The sequence below is a fragment of the Silene latifolia genome, chromosome Y, assembly GCF_048544455.1.
Source record: "Silene latifolia isolate original U9 population chromosome Y, ASM4854445v1, whole genome shotgun sequence".
NCBI classification, from domain to species: domain Eukaryota; kingdom Viridiplantae; phylum Streptophyta; class Magnoliopsida; order Caryophyllales; family Caryophyllaceae; genus Silene; species Silene latifolia.
Genome location: NC_133538.1, coordinates 446,659,882 through 446,678,456, shown reverse-complemented (window position 1 = coordinate 446,678,456; position 18,575 = coordinate 446,659,882). Strand labels below are relative to the sequence as shown.

The 18,575-nt window shown below is 35.6% G+C and overlaps 1 protein-coding gene across 8 annotated transcripts in view; it reads right to left on the bottom strand.

The window, feature by feature from the left end:
- LOC141633346 (uncharacterized) overlaps positions 1-18,575 on the bottom strand; it is a 74,384-nt gene that overhangs the window by 34,641 nt on the left and 21,168 nt on the right. For 5 of the 8 annotated variants that reach the window (XM_074445834.1, XM_074445832.1, XM_074445833.1 and 2 more), the window contains 19 exons: positions 17,050-17,091; positions 12,804-12,899; positions 12,214-12,281; positions 9,880-10,000; positions 8,921-9,139; positions 8,049-8,276; positions 7,836-7,945; positions 7,633-7,729; positions 7,275-7,373; positions 7,048-7,188; positions 6,532-6,600; positions 5,048-5,497; positions 4,607-4,933; positions 4,068-4,199; positions 3,776-3,889; positions 3,427-3,611; positions 2,537-2,645; positions 1,943-2,086; positions 250-525 (listed from right to left, as the gene is read on the bottom strand). In XM_074445834.1, coding sequence (XP_074301935.1) covers positions 250-525; positions 1,943-2,086; positions 2,537-2,645; positions 3,427-3,611; positions 3,776-3,889; positions 4,068-4,199; positions 4,607-4,933; positions 5,048-5,497; positions 6,532-6,600; positions 7,048-7,188; positions 7,275-7,373; positions 7,633-7,729; positions 7,836-7,945; positions 8,049-8,276; positions 8,921-9,139; positions 9,880-10,000; positions 12,214-12,281; positions 12,804-12,899; positions 17,050-17,091 — 3,027 coding nt within the window. The remainder of the gene's footprint in view (positions 1-249; positions 526-1,942; positions 2,087-2,536; positions 2,646-3,426; positions 3,612-3,775; positions 3,890-4,067; positions 4,200-4,606; positions 4,934-5,047; positions 5,498-6,531; positions 6,601-7,047; positions 7,189-7,274; positions 7,374-7,632; positions 7,730-7,835; positions 7,946-8,048; positions 8,277-8,920; positions 9,140-9,879; positions 10,001-12,213; positions 12,282-12,803; positions 12,900-17,049; positions 17,092-18,575) is intronic. The other 3 variants (XM_074445839.1, XM_074445838.1, XM_074445837.1) reach the window with 1 other exon arrangement.

The window sequence follows — 18,575 nt, the reverse complement described above, 5'->3', positions numbered from 1 at the left end:
ACCAAGTATTAATATATAAGAAAGTTGTTGGTAAAAACGTGTAATAAATCCGAAAAGAACAAATAAATTTTTAAAAATTAAATAAAAACACTAAATATGTCAAAATAACATCAAATACTAAAAATCCACATGTATCATCAAAGACCTTCCAACTGTAACCAAAAGAAAATTTAGAAAAGGAGAAGCGGAATTAAATGGCAACGTAACAACTACAAGAAAAATTGAAGCTGATATAAATTGGATACTGACACTGATATGTGCCAATGTTGACTCATCTTGCATTCCGTTACACAACTCTAGCAGAGCATAATTGATTTCAACAGCAAATATAGACACAGTTCGTGATAGAAAGTTCTGACTATTCGCATTGACTCTATCAACCAGCAACTTCATTGTATCTTGCGGATCAGACTTGCAAGCACGAAAACTGGGAGGAAGAGTTGGTTCTTCATTCAAATTTGTGTAAGCACAATTCAATATGACATTGTACTCTTTGTCTGACATAACACCGTGCAATGAATCAACCTGTGATCAAAAGGACGGAAAATAACAGATAAAATTAATGCCAAACAACTCAAGCAAATGGAACTGCAGCAAGGATTGCTAGAAGATATTTTGCCTGTTTTTCAGCCCTTTAACAAGCGATAATGGTCATCAACATCACCTGGAAACACTCTCTCTCTACAGCGAGACCTTTGTGCTACATATGACCACCCCCGCCCAACTTAGAGTTAGAGCCTCTTTAGATGCTCTAGGTAATGATACAGATGAATACTACTACTGTTTTATTTTTTTCCGAATTATCAGCATAATGGCATACAAAGACAGTGATACACCGGTTAGAAAACTTAAACGTGAAACACTGTGTATCTAAGGACACCCGTCACCCAACTTAGTGTGACAGTTTGAGAACCTCGTTAGATGCACTAGGGTAATGATAATGATAGAACGAATTAAGCATCGAGTTATTTATTGTCTTTTCAATTTCACAACTTTCAGTATAATGCCATATGAAGACAAAGCAATACACCAGTTAGGAAACTTGAACAGTGGGAAGTTACAAGATAGATACGGCCACAGGGGTAGACAAAGACTGAAATAAAAAGGAAAGTGTTTGGAACCAAAGTGGGTCGATCAAAAATAATCCGACGTTGCAGAAGGCAATGTAAAAGAATTCAAGGGAATTAAGAGGTTTGATTACTTCTATATTTAATTATTCTTATCACCTTTCTATTTTTTTTTTTTTTGTTAAATCCTTTTTAACATCTGAATTTTTGGTTATGCCTTCCGATATCAATCTTCCAAGTCTATCAGCAACAAATTATTCTTTGAATTTTAACCGGCAAGCACAATTTCGTTCAGCCAACTGAATCAATAGTACCCTTTTACAAAGTTCTTGAACTTTAAATATGTTAAAAGAGTTGCTAAAAACTAATGTATGCATCGTATTAGTTACAGATATTAGGATTTCGATAATAGAAAACGTATTCATAGGATAACGAAATTTGTATTCATCAAATTAACAAGAACTTCGAGATGTTAGGAGAATCATCTACTCCATTCATCCACATAAAACTGATCACTCTAAAGCGCGACTGATTTTCAAGAAAACAAAACATAAAACCTTTACTGGCCCTATCTAAGTAAAACATATGCCAAACCCTCTGATTTTCCTCACTTGTATGTTTGTTTAATGGAGGTATTTGTGGATCCTACTGTAATATCTTCATTTATAAAGTCATCATTATTTTGATGGAGCAAGCACACTGGGAAAATGTTGACGATATGTCCATAAGTACTCACTAACCACCACAATAATAACCGTGGATCCATCCATGAAACTTTGTATGTTAGTAACCACTCAATTGAAATTAAGAACTAAACATTAGCGATAGTACCGACTAGATGATAGGAGTGCGAACAGACAACATAAACATATTACCTGAACTTCAATGCCGAGAGTTGGAACCTTTCTAAAAACATCCCTCAGACTGCGACGAACACAGACAACAAGCCCTTGACCTTCTCGAATCATTGGTCTTCCAAGACTACCACCGATTCCAACAGCTAAATTGATCCCTAGGATCTGCAGATAAATCAGACATTTAGTAGAAGACAGGATGCTGGTTACATTTGCACCGTAACAGAAATATAAATGACAGAAGTTATGAACCAACCCATCAAATATATAAAAACACAGTTAACATAGCACAATTCAAACACACTCCGTTCTTTATTTACACCCAGATCCATGCGCAAAATCCAAATACCTTAGTGAGGATGAAGTAACATTTTTTTTTATGATGTTTGTTCAATCTTTCTCGAGGACAGTAACTTTCATTAAGTGATAGTTGTTTTAGTTCAGCTTCACAAGTTGCTCACAATATTACATTCAGCAGAGATTCAGTTGGTTGCAAAGGGACTTTTTCCTTTTCATGCAAAAGCAAATTTGAGTAAGATTTACCCATTTTCATTTTTCTAACTTCTATGGCAGCCTATACTTTTCCATCAGACAGTGTAGATAGATTAGGCTTACCTCGGCACGAAGCACATCAAGGTGGACGGCAGAAGGATCATTTTCAGGTACTCCGTGCCATCTAAAGCTATTTTGAATCTGGAGCTGCCCTAAGTCCAGTTGCATAAAGCTGAAGAATTGAAGCAGAATGACAATGTAACCGTATTTAAAACCGTTGTAAATTTGCATGAGTTGTCATAAAAGGGAGAATATGTAGGCAGAGAAAATTGAGGACAATGACTAATAATCGAAGATCCAAGTGCGCAGACATTGATTTCAATGTCAAGTATGGCATGTACTGATGCACAGGTATCGCGATTTTTAATGACGAGGTTAAGTAGACAGTAACTATAATCACATCTAGTTCAACCACATAACAAGAGCCCACTTCCAAAACACCCCTAAACATATTCTTCTTTCTAATTATCAGGGAAACTCATAAAAGAAAAATTGCAAAGCCTAGTAAGCTTAATGTACATCGCATATCATGAACAAGTCCAAGGTAGCATGAGCCATGCATTGATCGAAGTATCGAACTATAACCACTAACCGTGTAAGCTACATCTCCCATAGGTTGAACCCTAAAAAAATCATTTTCAACATGAAGGCAATGACAATAAGATGAAGGGAACAAAGTGAAGCAAGGGTCATAATGAAGGTTAGTTGGGAATGTAAAATGAGGAAAGTGGCACTACGACTAAATGAAAGACACTCGGCTACAGAAAGGATGCCTGAAAGACACTAAGCTACAGAAACTTGCAAAGATTGAGGTGCGCCCAACCCCGACAAGGAGCGAAGTAGCTTTATCTGCCAACATTTTACAAACAAACACTGCAAACTTACACCACAGCTTAGAGGGGATATTTCAAGATACGTATGATTCCATTCAGAAGTTGAAAGAGGAAACTAACTCTTTGCTCGTGGAATGCTTCGGGATTATTATGACTGGAGTCTCTAATGAAAGATCCAGTTTTATAGCTGTTGCCCCATCAATTTCATATTTTTGAATTATCCACTCCAAACCCCCAACTTTATCAACCATTTTAATCATCTCTTCCTTATGGGGGGTGGCAAGTTCCATGAAATACACTGATATCTGCAGGAATTTTGTTGGGGTGTTAGAAGAAAATCCTTAAACAGCAAAATGAAGCTATCTCACAGCATATGAATAAAGAGGGAACAGCTCATGCAGTTCATATATACCCTTCTGAACATGCTAGCACTTAACACTAAAAACAAAGGTATATAGTTCTCACTAACCTCACGAATAAACCTGTACAGAAAAACTAAGCGAACCGCAGACAAGCGACCACTAAGGCTATAATCAAAACCTTCATAGTCATCATCTTCAGCACTGTAGGATTTGAATTCAAACTGAAATTGCAGCATATAGGTGGATTAAATGTCAATTCCACCAAGTACAACAGTGTATCACTCAAAAAATAACACAACCATAATCCAACTGAAGAAGCTTACAAACAGCATATTAGTGGATTAAATGACAAGACGCATGTGCACAAAAATACCCCAGAGGATGTACACAAAGGCTTACCTTGATAAGCGATTCGGCACCTGGATTGCGGATGTCACACAGCCATTTCCAACAGTCATCTTCACCCAAAGACATATCACGAAGTCTGAAGTTTCCTAGTGTGCCCTCAATTGAAATAGAGCATGGGTGCACCTATAGGAAATATTTGAGTTAAAACACACACCCGACAAAGAATACAAGATCACATGTGCCTGTTCTAATACAAAGCTATTTGTAGCACCGTAAAAAGAGTAACCAGCAATTTGACCAGTGAACCAAACACATAAACATCAACCACAAACTTCAACTGACATCTAGGGAAATATTACCTCCATACCATTTATACTGATCCTTTTCAAGTTTGATGCTCAAATTTGACCTTTAATCTCTCCATATATACGCTAAGGTACACAGTCAGATTTGTCATGTCTAACTAACTATTTTCGTATTATTTTTTAAGAAGTTGTAGCAATTATAAAATCAAAGCGCCAAAAAGAAAACGAAATACAAAATGACAGGAAAGTACTCATCAATTGTAAATGTACTACGATACTACATACCTGGAGATTCAAAACAAAACTCTCTTGAATGAACATTGCGAAGGGAGAGCCATCCTCATGATTAAGGAACACAGTGACACTATCTACATCCATGCTCAGTTTAAACACCACTCGCCGTTTCCCATAGCCCAATAAACCCTTAACAAATGCATCGCCATCATCAGGCTTTGTCGGTCCTCTGGCAGTGTCTATATCATCACAAGTCATGGCAATGCTTTCACCATCAGCTCCACAATTGGATGAACTGATATCCAGACCAAATTGTATCAAAGCAACAAGTGTTGGCCTATTACAAAAGAACTCCAGCTTGGACATACAAACACTCATCTGAAAAATTGAGATTAAATTGAGAGTAGAAAAAATACACTTTATACAAAAGCTAAAGCATTATCCCATCATTCGTTTTTTCACCCTTGTAAAAAATTCTACATAAATGAGAACCTGTGTGTCAATGCCTTCATATTCAGAAGAGTTAGGATCTTTGATCATAAATATAACCGACACAAAATCAGAGTTGTCACTTCCAAGAGCTTCGTAGAATATTTCTGATGAGGAACCATTGCCTTTCGCCAGATCCAGGCTAGAATTGAATACCTCCGAAGGATCAGATTCCAAATTAGGTGACTTCTGTAATACAGTACTCATATCTACTCCAGGAAAAAACTCTTGCAAAGCATCTTTGAAGTCATCTTCTTCCGTCAACATCGTAGCAATTTGGCCAGTTTGCAAATCAGTCAGAGTAGGGGAGGAGACAGTTTGTTCACTTTTCACAACTGAATAGACTAAATGCTGAGGCTTTTTTGTTGACCTACTTTGCAGTTCATCCTTAATTCTCAAAGAGTGAAGCTTCATCTTGGCAGTTAGGTTCCCATCAGCAAGAGTAACATGTACCTACAAGTGCACAAGAATCAAACACAGACTAACTCGTAATGGTTAGCTACAAACAAACAAAATGCCACTAATTGCAGCCCCAAAATCATTCACGCTAGTTGCATTTTCATCAATCGAATCTTCCATGTGGCCTTCAGAATCTCTCTATCTCTGGTCAGGGACTATCGGTTGGCTTAGTCCAACCTCTGTTAGCGTGGAAAAAAGGATGAAGAGATTTTAGGTGAGTTAGGTCACTGTCTCACTGATGGTCAGAAAATAGGCTATGTTACTCCAATAGTCAACTCTTCACATGGGTATGACACAGAGAAAATCAAAACATGGAGATTTTTATAAAAACAGCCAAATTAGACAGTTGGACACTCACTCTACCCCGTGTTGGATACTTCTAATTGAGTTTGAGCAACAAAGAGGATGGGTCATTTGGCAGGAAAGAAATCTGAAGCCAGGGTCTTTGTTATGATGATGTCAACTTTTTTTTTTGATATAAGTACATAGAGGTGGTGCCCATCTACAAAAAGAAACAATGGGAGTGATAGCTATATACAAAAAGACATCCTAAACACCACCCCCATATACACAATGAGAGATAATTACGCTTTCCAAGTATCACGTATTATCTTATCTATAATAAAATAAAGACAACTTTCCGAAACTTCACTAATTTTATTGATTAGTTATGCATGAGACTCCAGCGACTTGTTTTTGTTTTTACAGCGTGCTCTTTGTAAATGATCTTCATTTGTAATCCGGAGCCAGCCGTTGGTGTCCTACTACATACTTTTTAATTACTCCAACAGCAGAAGTCGGGTAGGTCGGCAAAGTCAAGAGGGGTGGTACTCATACCTGGGGGTTCAAACCCCGTCAATAGCATATTCGCCCTTGTGGCTCCCTTTACACCAAAAAAAAATGCTCCAAAAACAAAACGAAGAGAAACCAAGGATATGCACAGAACTTTAACATACCCTTTAGCATGACAAAAGTTTGTCGACAATATAAATTCAAACAATTATAATGAATTCAATGAGAGTTCAAACCTTTCCTCCAATGCCAATCACCTCTGCAATAAAAGTCTCATCACGATTGTCTTTGGACTCCTCCCCGCACTAAAAATAAAGAACAAAAAACTGGTAAAGTCACTCCCTTTTCTTCTAACACACAACTTACATCACTCTAAGGAAATCAGAAAGCATTGATAATTTGATATAACATAAGTAAGAAAGCTCGTTCACACAGACTGGGCTTGAAGATCCCAGTCAATACCATAGGCTACAGGAAAAAGCTAGTGAACCAAGTTAAATAGCATATGCCTATATTGCCGCCAACAACAACATTACCACAGTGCCTCAATGGCTCCTGCAAATTGCGGGGTAAGGGAGTCGGATGTACACAGCCCTACCCTTGTGTTAGCAACACAAAGAGGTCGTCTCTGAATGGCCCAAGATGAAAATTGCGTCAAGAACAGCACCAAAGAATTGGTAAGATATAAGATAAATAATGAATCAAAATTAGCAATCAGCTAATTCTGAGAAAAGCAGAAGGTAAAAGGAAACCTCGCCATATATGAATAGGTTGGTCTCTGCCAAGGTTCCATTAATCACGAGGTCGGCAGCCTGAGAATTAGCAGTTCGGCCATTATCTTGATCACCAATACTGTAGCTTGAATCCTCCAGGAGACCAATGGATAAAGTAGCCTGTTACACAGCAAACTATAAATAACAGGCAATGGGAAAAAATATACTAATGAGATCTACAACTTAGACGAATAATCAATTCTTACCGACGCTTGATATGTAGCCTTTACAAGCCCCTTCAGCCATATATGCTTGTCATCCTCATTCTGAAACTCTAAAATCAATGTACTTGAGGATTCCAGAGCCTTCACACAGAAAAATGAAAGGAAGTGTTACAAAGCAGAACTGGAGTAGCAAAAGGAACTTTCAACAAACAAGAAAAAAACATAGCAAGAAGATAGACATTCAGCATCTAAAAATCTCATCCATTCTTGCATCACTCAAACGTTCTTGCTTAACTTGTATTTGAATTTAATAGTTCAGCAACACCCGTCTACCCTTATAGGGGGAAAAAGTATAGTGCAACAACATGCATGACATTGAAGGAATCAAATAATCGCTTACTTTTTGAATATCCATTCCTCTTAAACAGACAGCTACTGAAAACAGCGATCCACCTACATTTGCAGGAGGAACCTCAAAAACTTGTTTCCCAGCCATGCTGTGAATTTAAAAAATAGTCAATTCAAACTCATGGAGAGGCAAAACAACAAAGAATATAAGCATTACATATATATAATCACCAAGCATAAATAATAACAGCAGACCTAGTGCATCGCTGGTAGCAACGTGCCCTTTCAGATTCCAGAACATAAAGATGAAATCCTGATAAAACAACAAACGAAGGTTGCCATGCTGCAACAGAACTGCCTATTCCCTGTCACGTAGTTCATAAAGCAACACTTAAAAGAGGGAACCCCCATGATGAAAAAATATTCAAGCAAATCCTCACGCAGGTACAACTATATGCAAGGACATACTTTCCAAACCAGGAACCTGGCTTCTGCTGCCATATCAGCTGGCTTCCAAGGAGCATGTTCAGGTTCAGAGACCTCATTCACAGTTTCACCACTTCTTTGATATGTACTAAGGAATATACTTAGCAATTCCATAACCCTAGAATATCTGGCTGGTGATATGTGAACCCCAAGATTTGGCACTTGAACTGAGATGCGTGTTGATGGAAATTTCGGATGAGGTACCTTTATCTAAAACAGTAACCAAAGGACAAAACTTACCTTAGCAAGAAAGATACATAATTGGTATCAAACACTCACTGCTTCAAAGTTAAAGCTATATAGTTTCAAAGACAGCTTTAAATTTTGATCAAGATTACAAATGTTAAAAAGAACTCACAATCAAGGATGGAAAAGTCATCATTGTATCAAAAATGACAATTAGAATGTCGGTCCAATTATTTCGTATAGATGAGTTAATTGAGTCCTGCCATATTCGGCCTTAGCCGGAAAATAAGAAAAATATCTATTCCTAGAAAATAAGAAATGTGCACAACGAAAGATACCAAAGGTCAATGGTTCAATATAAAAAGGATAATTTTTCATTAGGGAGAAAAAAGAAAATAACTATAATACACACTAACTGTATCATACATTCAAAACACTTCAAAATTCGTACATCTAAGTGACATTTTTCTATCTTTGACGAAAAAAGTAGCACTAATACAGATGCGCATGGGGACAAAGGGGAGTCCTCATTGTATCATAAATGACAAATACAGACAATCAACGTAAAAAAAAGTGACGGAGTCACGGAACAAGCAGCCTTATCCCCAAAAAAAATCAAAAATGTTATATATACCACAAACATTAGAAAACAGCACAATAAGAGATACCTGGTCAATGATAACTGTTACTCCACACCTATCAACCAAAGAACAAATGTTGCCACTACACTCTAAAGGAGCCCCTGAAGGATCACCGTTCCTTGATGGGGAAAATAATGAGCAATCTGGACTTTCAGATCCATAAGCGGTAAAAAATGCCGCAATATCTCTCCCGGATATGTAAAAACGGGAATACACTGACTGATCTTGTTCATCCTGTTGACCCTCCTGCAACAGATAGTGTAAACCATAAATAAGTACCTATTCAAAGACAAAACAGCAATGACGAAAAACTCAAGATATTTACCTAAAGAACTTAAAAGGAAAATCAATAATAATTAATATTCAATGGTTCAAGCAGAACCAAATAAAAAATTCATCCAGGCACAAAGCCCTTCCATAGCCAGTACTTTCCGCTGCTAATTACTGGCTATATTATGACATAAACATCCAAACTATTCAGTTTACTTATGGCTCTAAATAATAGCCAATCCTGTGTATATATCAACACACCATGAGAAAGTGTATCATCGCCCGTCACTCAGCACTTAAATAGTGTAAACTAGCAGAAATGGCTACAGATGTGCATGAAGCTTTGTGGTTTCATTGAGCCATTTCAGCGAGAAGATTAAGCTACAGATAATTTTATCAATGAAGAGAAGAAAATTCAGTTCCAGTGAGAATGGACCACTTGACTCCAACTATACAATTACCTCAAAATTAGTTCTTGTCAAAGCAATGTCATAAAAAAGACAGGTTGGTTCCTTTGGATTCAAGTACACGCTAAATAGCCAAAAGAACCATCTTCCAAACTTTGCCAATAAATACGCTCACACTTTTCAATTCTTTACTTCAGTACCAAGTGTGAATTCCCTCCCCCCTCCCACACACCCAAACCAAAGAAGTGAATTGTAAATGCTAGTTTTCGTTCAAACAATAAAATCGAAGTAGAAACTGGGTCAACTTGCCTTAGTCTTCAGGGTGAAATGACCGAAATCAAGAAGAAAATCACTCTCACATTTGGATGAACCACTTTTTCGAATAGGCACCCTCACCTTCGGAGCATCAAAATCAACATCAAGAGCGAACCTGATGGAAGTATAACAGATGAGATGTTCACAACATGTGCATCAAAATCCACAAAGTAGACACATAGAAATCATGAACAGCTTATTAGTAAATTACCACTGATTACTGTTGAAAATCCTAAAAGGAAGAAATATTTACCAGTGCTAATTGACCGGCAAATGAAATAAAATCCAAAATAAGGGCCATAAAATATCTAACCTCCATACCAGAGACTTAACTACAGCAACCTATGAACTAACTCCTTTTCACTAAAGGCGGCCATTCCCAAGATAATTTGAACCCAAGAGAATAATGAAAAAAGCAGAATAACAATGACTGTTATTCCAAGACACTATATCTTCTTTTTTGCTAGTAAAATAGGTCTGTCTATTAGAGGACAACAAAGATATATGGATAAGACCCTTCTAAAATATTATTTCCGTCTTTTTCGTGTCAGCTGCATTTAATCTTTGCTGCCATTTCTGCTAGTGTAAAACCAATGATGAATCCTTTAATCACATCCTCATTTTAGGTCACCAACCTCACTTAATCAAGGATCTAATTGTGGGTAAGTAAAAGATAATGAAAAGTCATGGGTCACTCCAAAAGAATATACTTCACCAGGCATTTAACATCTCGACAGAACTGCAGAAGAACTCACTTGGCAGTTGAAACAAGAGAAAAAGCAACAGAATAAGGCGTAAAGCCTGTTTATAAGAGAGGATGACAGGTTTTAAGTCACTACATAAACTACATTTCAACCAGGCTCTTAACATGTCACTAGAAAAACTCACTAGAGTAAGAGAATAAATAAACATAATATAAAACGCCAAATATTAACAACAACAACAACAACAACAACAACAACATCAGAGCCATAATCCCAAAATGATTTGGGATCGGCTGACATGAATCATCCTTTAGAACCGTCCATGGTGAACGCACACCTCAAAAATGCGAAAAACAAAAAAAGAAAAAGTGAAAAACAATAGGGGGGTGAAACATAATACGAAAGCCAAGTAAACTTACAAGTTTTAAAATCAAAGTCCGGATTTCTTTTATAAAAACTTAGAATTTAAATCGAGAATAAAGATTAAAACGATTTTGAAAACCGAAATAAAACTTAAGGGTCCGGAATACCTTAAAAGTGAACCAAGTATTAATATATAAGAAAGTTGTTGGTAAAAGGTGTAATAAATCCGAAAAGAAACAAATAAATTTTAAGAATTAAATAAAAAACATTAAATATATCAAATAACGTCAAATACTAAAAATCCACATATATCATTGCCCTCCATTGTGCCATCTCCGTCACCATTCCCTCATCAAGCCCGAGAAATCTCATATTGTGCCATGTGGGCCTAGCAACCTTTTCTGTTCCCCAAGTCTCCAGCCTCCTAACTGGTACGTCCATAGGTCTCCTTCTCACATGGTCAAACCATCTTAGTCGGTTTTCCATCATCTTGTCCTCTATTGGCGCCACTTTCACCTTTTCCCTAATCACCTCATTCCTTAATCGATCTTTCCTTGTATGGCCGCACATCCACCTCAACATACGCATCTCCGCCACACTCATCTTTTGAATGTGACAATGTTTCACAGTCAAACACTCGGAGGCGTAAAGTAAGGCAGGCCTAATCGCCGTGCGATAAAATATTAACGCCAAATATTAACGCATAAGAAATTTTATATCACATCTCTTGGAATTAGTGAGTCACTCAAGCTGTAATAAATGTCCACTGGCCTGATTACCATGATTACCAGATGGTTTGCTGGAAGATCAAACAACAACAACATTACCCCCGTGCCTCAATGGCTCCCGCAAATTGCGAGGTAAGGGGGGTCGGATGTACGCAGCCTTACCCTTGTGTTAGCAACACAGAGGCTGTTTCCGAATGACTCAAGATGAAAATTGCGTCGAGAACTGCATCGAAGGACCACTACTTCACAAGAGAAAGAAGCACAACCACTTTAGTGAGCCATTTTGCTTTATTCCATCATAATCCAGAACCAAAGATTAATGAATCTCACAGAGATATTTGGCTGGAAGATCAAATGAGTAAAAATTTGGCTGATCGTTAATCACAATCATCATTCACCATCTAACAGAGATATTTTTCTCAACATTTGCAGCTAAGAAAAAGAAATAACGAGGCAAGGCAAAATTTAAAACCTATTCAACTACGAGGATGCAGAAACAAAAGATGCACGAATTCCAGTTTCTGAAAGCAAACCTGCTCTGTTCTTCCAAGACCATTTGAAACTGCTCCTGCGCTTTACGTGTTACCTTTTCAAACTTCATCTGCCCAATCGAAAAATAATATTTTTAATGTTAGTCATTTGAATAGAGATAAAGAAATTACCAAGGAAATAAGAGACATGAATGACATATGCGAAGACAATGAATACACAAACAACAAAGCGGGAAAATAAACACGCCACTCTTGCTCATTAAAAAGGTATTCCCATCTTTCGCTGCATACCACATACAAATTAACACTTATAACTATACAAATTGATATTACGAATGAAAATAGAATTCTTTCCAGATGGTTTTGCCCTAACTACAATCCTAAATATGATTTCCATTCAATACAGTAGACAGCATTTCGTCTTTCAAATAGCCTGTCCAAAAACTGCGAGATAAATTTTAAGCCTCGCAAAATTTGACTATGCCCCATTCAGGCAGTAGTTGTCGAGATTCACAACCTTAAAGTAACAAAGCACTTTCAGTGTAGGCAGCATCACATTTACTGTTTCTTTTGACAGATGAGTATACAAAAGGCACTAAGCTGTGACAACCATATAAGCCTTATCATCACACCTGTAATGCTGTGGCAGTTTCCATGGTAACAGTAGGACTCACTGCATTGCTCCTCTTAACAAAATCCATGAAACGGTCGTAACTCGCCATCAAAACCTTCATTGCAAAATTAGTCATTTTAGACACATGAGACAAGGAGAAATATTTTTAAACAGCAAAAATGACAGTGAAGTGCCCTCTTAGAATGCAAAGGCGAGAGTCTCAATATCAACACTCAACAGAGAACCGACATCAAATTTACACAATAAGGAAGAGTCCTATAGGCTGAAATGCTGAATCAACATATTTCCTTCTCTTCACAAAACATAGAAGAAACAGAATTATCGCAGTACCAAATCAAAGCGCTTTCCACACTCTGAGCAAACACTAAACATTAACCTTAGCCAAACCCAATATAGAGAATCCAAATGGTTAGCTGGGGTGAAGAATCTGTGGCAGATCCACACCACTCATATGCACCAACTTTTAAAGCCTGGCGGCCTGGCCTGCTACTTTTTTTATGTGGGTTCCTTTCATTCCTAGTGTGACAACATAAATCAATACACTGAACCACAACATTACCAATGCTCCACCCATGATACTAATCACAACTACTAATATCAATCCTTAACAATGTTTCAATCTCCGAAAAAAAATCCTAGGCCAAAATACGCTTTTAATACAGATTCTCTTCCCACAATTACAGATTAGGACAGCTTACACCGCACAGAACCACTTGCAATGTGTGACCACCCCATGATACTAATCACAACTACTGATATCAATCGGTGTACTATGTATCTCTTTTTACTATTCCGTTAAGTGTTGCTTCAAAGCTTGATAAGCTGCAACGTGAATTCCTGTGGGGTGGCACAGAGTGAAACAAGGGTTTCCATTAGGTTAATTGGCATGGAGTATGCTCTCCTAAGGTTGATGGTGGTCTTGGTATAAGACATCTTCGAAATGTAAAATATCGCATAAAAATCAAAGTGGATGTGCAGGTTCGCCATTGAAATTTAGGCACTTCGGAAGAATGTCATAAGCATCAAATATGGGATAATAGGCAAGGTTGTGGAGTAAGGAGGCTAGTAGTTTGCGTGGTGTTGGCCGGTTCGAACATCTGTAGCCTTTCAAGAAATATCGATCAGAAGTTTTATTTTGGCACGATATTTGATGTGGAGATATCACCTTAAAAGCCAATTTCCTAATCTCTTTAGAATCTCTTCTTAAAAAAATGCCACAGTTGAAGAGGTTGTCTTATGGGATAAGAGCCATCATCAATGAAATATTTTGTTTTTCTTGATTTCGCAATGATTGGAAGGAAACCTTTTGTTGAGGCTTTTAGCATTGTTTTCTTGTGTTAAAATAGTGCAACAAGGGTCATAAGACTATTTGAAAGCATGGTCATGCGGGGTCTTCTCCGTTAAAAGTTTTTGCAATCTTTTAGAAAATCCTACAGTTCAGGACTTTTTGGCATCATTGGTGATAGAGATCTGGAAGTGTAAAGCTCCTACTAAAGCTTGCTTTTTAACTTAAGGGAGTAACCGAGGGAAAATAGCTATAGAAGATATGCTATAAAGAGAAGTTTTAGCCCTGCCAATAAACTTTCTCTTTGTGTGAGCATGGAGAGTCAATTGATCATCTTCTTCTCTCCTGCTTGTGGGTTATGTCTTTGTGGAATTTATCACTCTCTCTTGGAGTAAGTTGGGTACATCCTCGAAAGGTGAAAGAAGTACTCGCCACTTGGAAGAGGAGAATGAAAAAACATTGGGTTGCCGAAATTTGGAACATTGGTTCTTTTACATATGGCGGTGCACTTGGATTGAACGGAACCATCGTATTTTTTATGATGTTGCCTCTTCATCTTAAGACTTCAAGTTCCATTTTTTGAAGCTATTAGTTATTTGAAGCCATATGCTTCACCCAAAAGGACACTTGTCTTTTCTTTTATTAGTAGATAAGATTATAAATGATAGTTTGAGAGCGTTATTATGCATCTCTCATTGTGTATACAGTACTAAACACGCATCATATTAGGGTGTCTTTTTTTTAGAGAGAGAGGAAAGATCAACTAAGTCCAGTGATAAGTCCTCATCTAGACCCTTGGATGTTGAAGATGGATGGCTAAGATGAACCCCCAAAAAGGGTGGTTAAGGGCCTAATTTAACACATTTTCTACTCCTTCACTAATCCACCCTAATTAATGAGTGTAACTTTAGTCAAAAACATTATAACTTTTTACAAGTATAACTTCAGTGTTTTACGAGTGTAACTTTAATACTCAATAGTGTAACTACGGTGTTTTACGAGTATACCTTTAATCCAAAATAGTGCAACTTTATACTAAAAAGTGATTTTGACGGATATTGTTTTGACTTTTTGTATTTTTAAGACAAATTTACGACATTTCAGTATTTTTTAGAGTAACTTTAGTGTTTTACAAGTGTACTTTAATACTAAAAAGCGTAACTTTAAACAAAAAAATGATTTTGAAGAAATTTTTTTTGACTTTTGTAATTTTAAGACAAGTTTACGACATTTCAGTATTTTTTAAAGTGTAACTTCAGTGTTTTACGAGTATAACTTTAATCCAAAATAGTGAACTTTATACTAACAAGTGATTTTGACGTATATTTTTTTTGACTTTTTGTAATTTTAAGAGAAGTTTACGACATTTCAGTATTTTTTATAGTGTAACTTCAGTGTTTTACGAGTATAACTTTAATCCAAAATAGTGAACTTTATACTAACAAGTGACTTTGACGTATATTTTTTTTTTGACTTTTTGTAATTTTAAGAGAAGTTTACGACATTTCAGTATTTTTTATAGTGTAACTTCAGTGTTTTACGAGTGTAACTTTAATCCAAAATAGTGCAACTTTATTCTAAAAAGTGATTTTGACTTCTATTTTTTTGACTTTTTGTAATTTTAAGACAAGTTTACGACATTTCAGTATTTTTTAGGGGGTGACTTCAGTGTTTTATGAGTGTAACTTTAATCCAAAATAGTGCAACTTTATACTAAAAAGTGATTTTCATGGATTTTTTTTGACTTTTTGTAATTTTAGGACCGCTTTATGACATTTTATTATTTTTAGAGTGTAACTTCAGTGTTTTACGAGTGTAAATTTAGCCAAATTTATATAACTTTAGTTCTTTTGGATAAATTAATTGGAATTTATTTAATTTTAAGACAAGTTTATATAAATTTAGTCCTTTTTGTATAACTTTTGTCCAAAATTGTGTACCTTTAGTCCAAATTTGTGTAACTTTAATCCACAATTAATTGGAATTTATTTAATTTTAAGATAAGTTTATATAATTTGTCTTACAGTAAGAGTCCTTTTTGTATAACTTTAGTCCAAAATTGTATAACTTTAGTCCCAAATTGTGTAACTTTAGTCCAAAATCGTGTAACTTTTGTCCAAATTTAAATTCAGATTTGAAACCAACACAATAACAAGACGAGATTGAAGTTGCACATAATGCCACGGAAGGTGTGCATAATGGCCATTGAATTTGCACATAATGTCATTGAAATATATATTGAAGTTGCATATATAACCATTGAAATTGCACATAAGAGCACTGAAGTTGCGCATAATGGGCATGAAGTTGCACATAATGCCGTTAAAGTTACACAAAATGTGTAATAAAGTTGCAGATATGGCCATTGAAGTTACATATAACAAGACAAGATTTAAGAAGACGAGATTTGAAAAAATTTAAAACAAGACGAGATTGAAGTTGCACATGTCATTGAAGTTACACATAATGTATAATAAAGTTGCGCACATAATGGGCATTGAAGTTGCACATAATGAGATTGAAGTTACACATAATGTGTAATAAAGTTCCACATAATGGGCATTGAAGTTACACATAATGTGTAATAAAGTTCCACATAATGGGCATTGAAGTTACACATAATGTGCAACTTTAGTTCATGAGAGTGTAACTTTAGTACAAAACAAAATGATATTTGAATACAAAACGAAGGAGATCTTAAAAAATATAAAAACAAAAAAAAACGTAAAGTAAATCTGAAAAACAAAAAGGGGACAAAAAAAAACAAAGAGATGTATATTAAAAAAATGGGACAAAAAACAAAAAGGACAAACCATATACCACATCTGACCACAACAATTTTAATTAAAAACAAAAAAAACATAGATCTGAACACCAACAACACCAACATCGACATTAGCACCAACCATTATCACCAATAATTTTTTTTAAAAATAAAAAATAAATGAGAAAAGCATACCTGCACCAACAACATCGACATTAGACCAACCATCATCACCACCTAATTTAAAAAAAAAAAAAAAAAAAATAGAAGAAAAACAGATCTGAAACCGAAAAAGGTCAAGAGGAAGGAGAAAGGGGAGAGGAAGGCGTGGGTGGTGTGGCGGCAGGAGGAGGGAGGCGGTGCGGTTCTAACGTGTGGTTGGTGCTGCGGTGGTGGATGAAGATGAGAGGAGAGGTGGTGGGAACGGTGGTCAGTGTTGTTGGTTGTTGTCGCTGTTGGTGTCGTGGGGCGGGAGGAGGCGGTTCGTGGTGGTAGGTTGGTGGTGTCGAGAGAGGAAGACGATAGGATGGTTGGGCAGATTGTGGGTGATGGTGCGTTTGAGAGGAGGGTGGTGGGAGATTTTTTGTTTTTTTTTTTATTTGTTTAGGTTTTTATTTGTTGGGAGAGAAGTGAGGTAGAGAGGGAGTCAGTTGTATAAATCTCAGCAAAATATTAATTATAATTTAATAAAATTATTATAAAACTACATAAAAAATTACGGTAATTTGAGACTAAATTTAGTAAAAAATTATTTTGATAAAAATTCTAAAATGTACATAATTACGTTCATTGCGAAAAATGCTTTCAATTGAGTATAATTTTGATTATATTTATTGAAATATTTTGATATTTTACATTTACGTAAAAAAAACATTTTGAGAAACTTATAAAACTTAGACCATTAAATCCGGTAAGAAAAATATATTTGGGAGAGTCATTGTATTTATTAAAAATAGAACTTAAAAAAAACTACTAAGAGATAAGTTTTTATAGTGTGAGAATGAAAAAAATTATATTGCAAGAAATTGAATACATGTGAGATTTTGATAGGTTTAAATAGTGTGATAAGGAGTATGTATGTACACAGTAACACATTGATTGCGAGTACATTTAAATAATCAAAACAAAAGTAATGATTATTAAGTAATATAGTATTATAAACGACATGAACAAGTAGAAAACACGTTACATTTTTCTTTAATATCTTCAATTAAATATGTATGCGTCAAGTATAAAATATTGATTATGACTAACTAAATATTACTTTTAGTTAAATATTTTATATGTTATCTTTTAAATACTTTGTAGTTAAACCTCAAAAAAAAAAATTGAGAAAGTTCAAACTATTTTATTTACAGGTAATTTATTAAACATCATTGTATAAAAATAATATAATTAATAGTTGTTTAAAAAATAAAAGGTGTAAATTTCTTATAGATATGTTTGACACATAGCACTTGCAGCACACAATCAAAAGAATTGAATAAGTTGAGTTTGGACGCTATATGTTTGATACATAAATATCACACGTTATACATAAAAAAATATAATTTACATAAAATTATATTCACATCATTTTGAAAAAATATTAACTGATTTGGGACATAATATATCATTAAATAATAATGTGAGAACTCAATGTTCATCGTTGCGTTATTCAAGTCTAATTAGTCCACTAATAAATGGCAATTTTTGTAAAATGAAAAAATAGAGAAGGACAA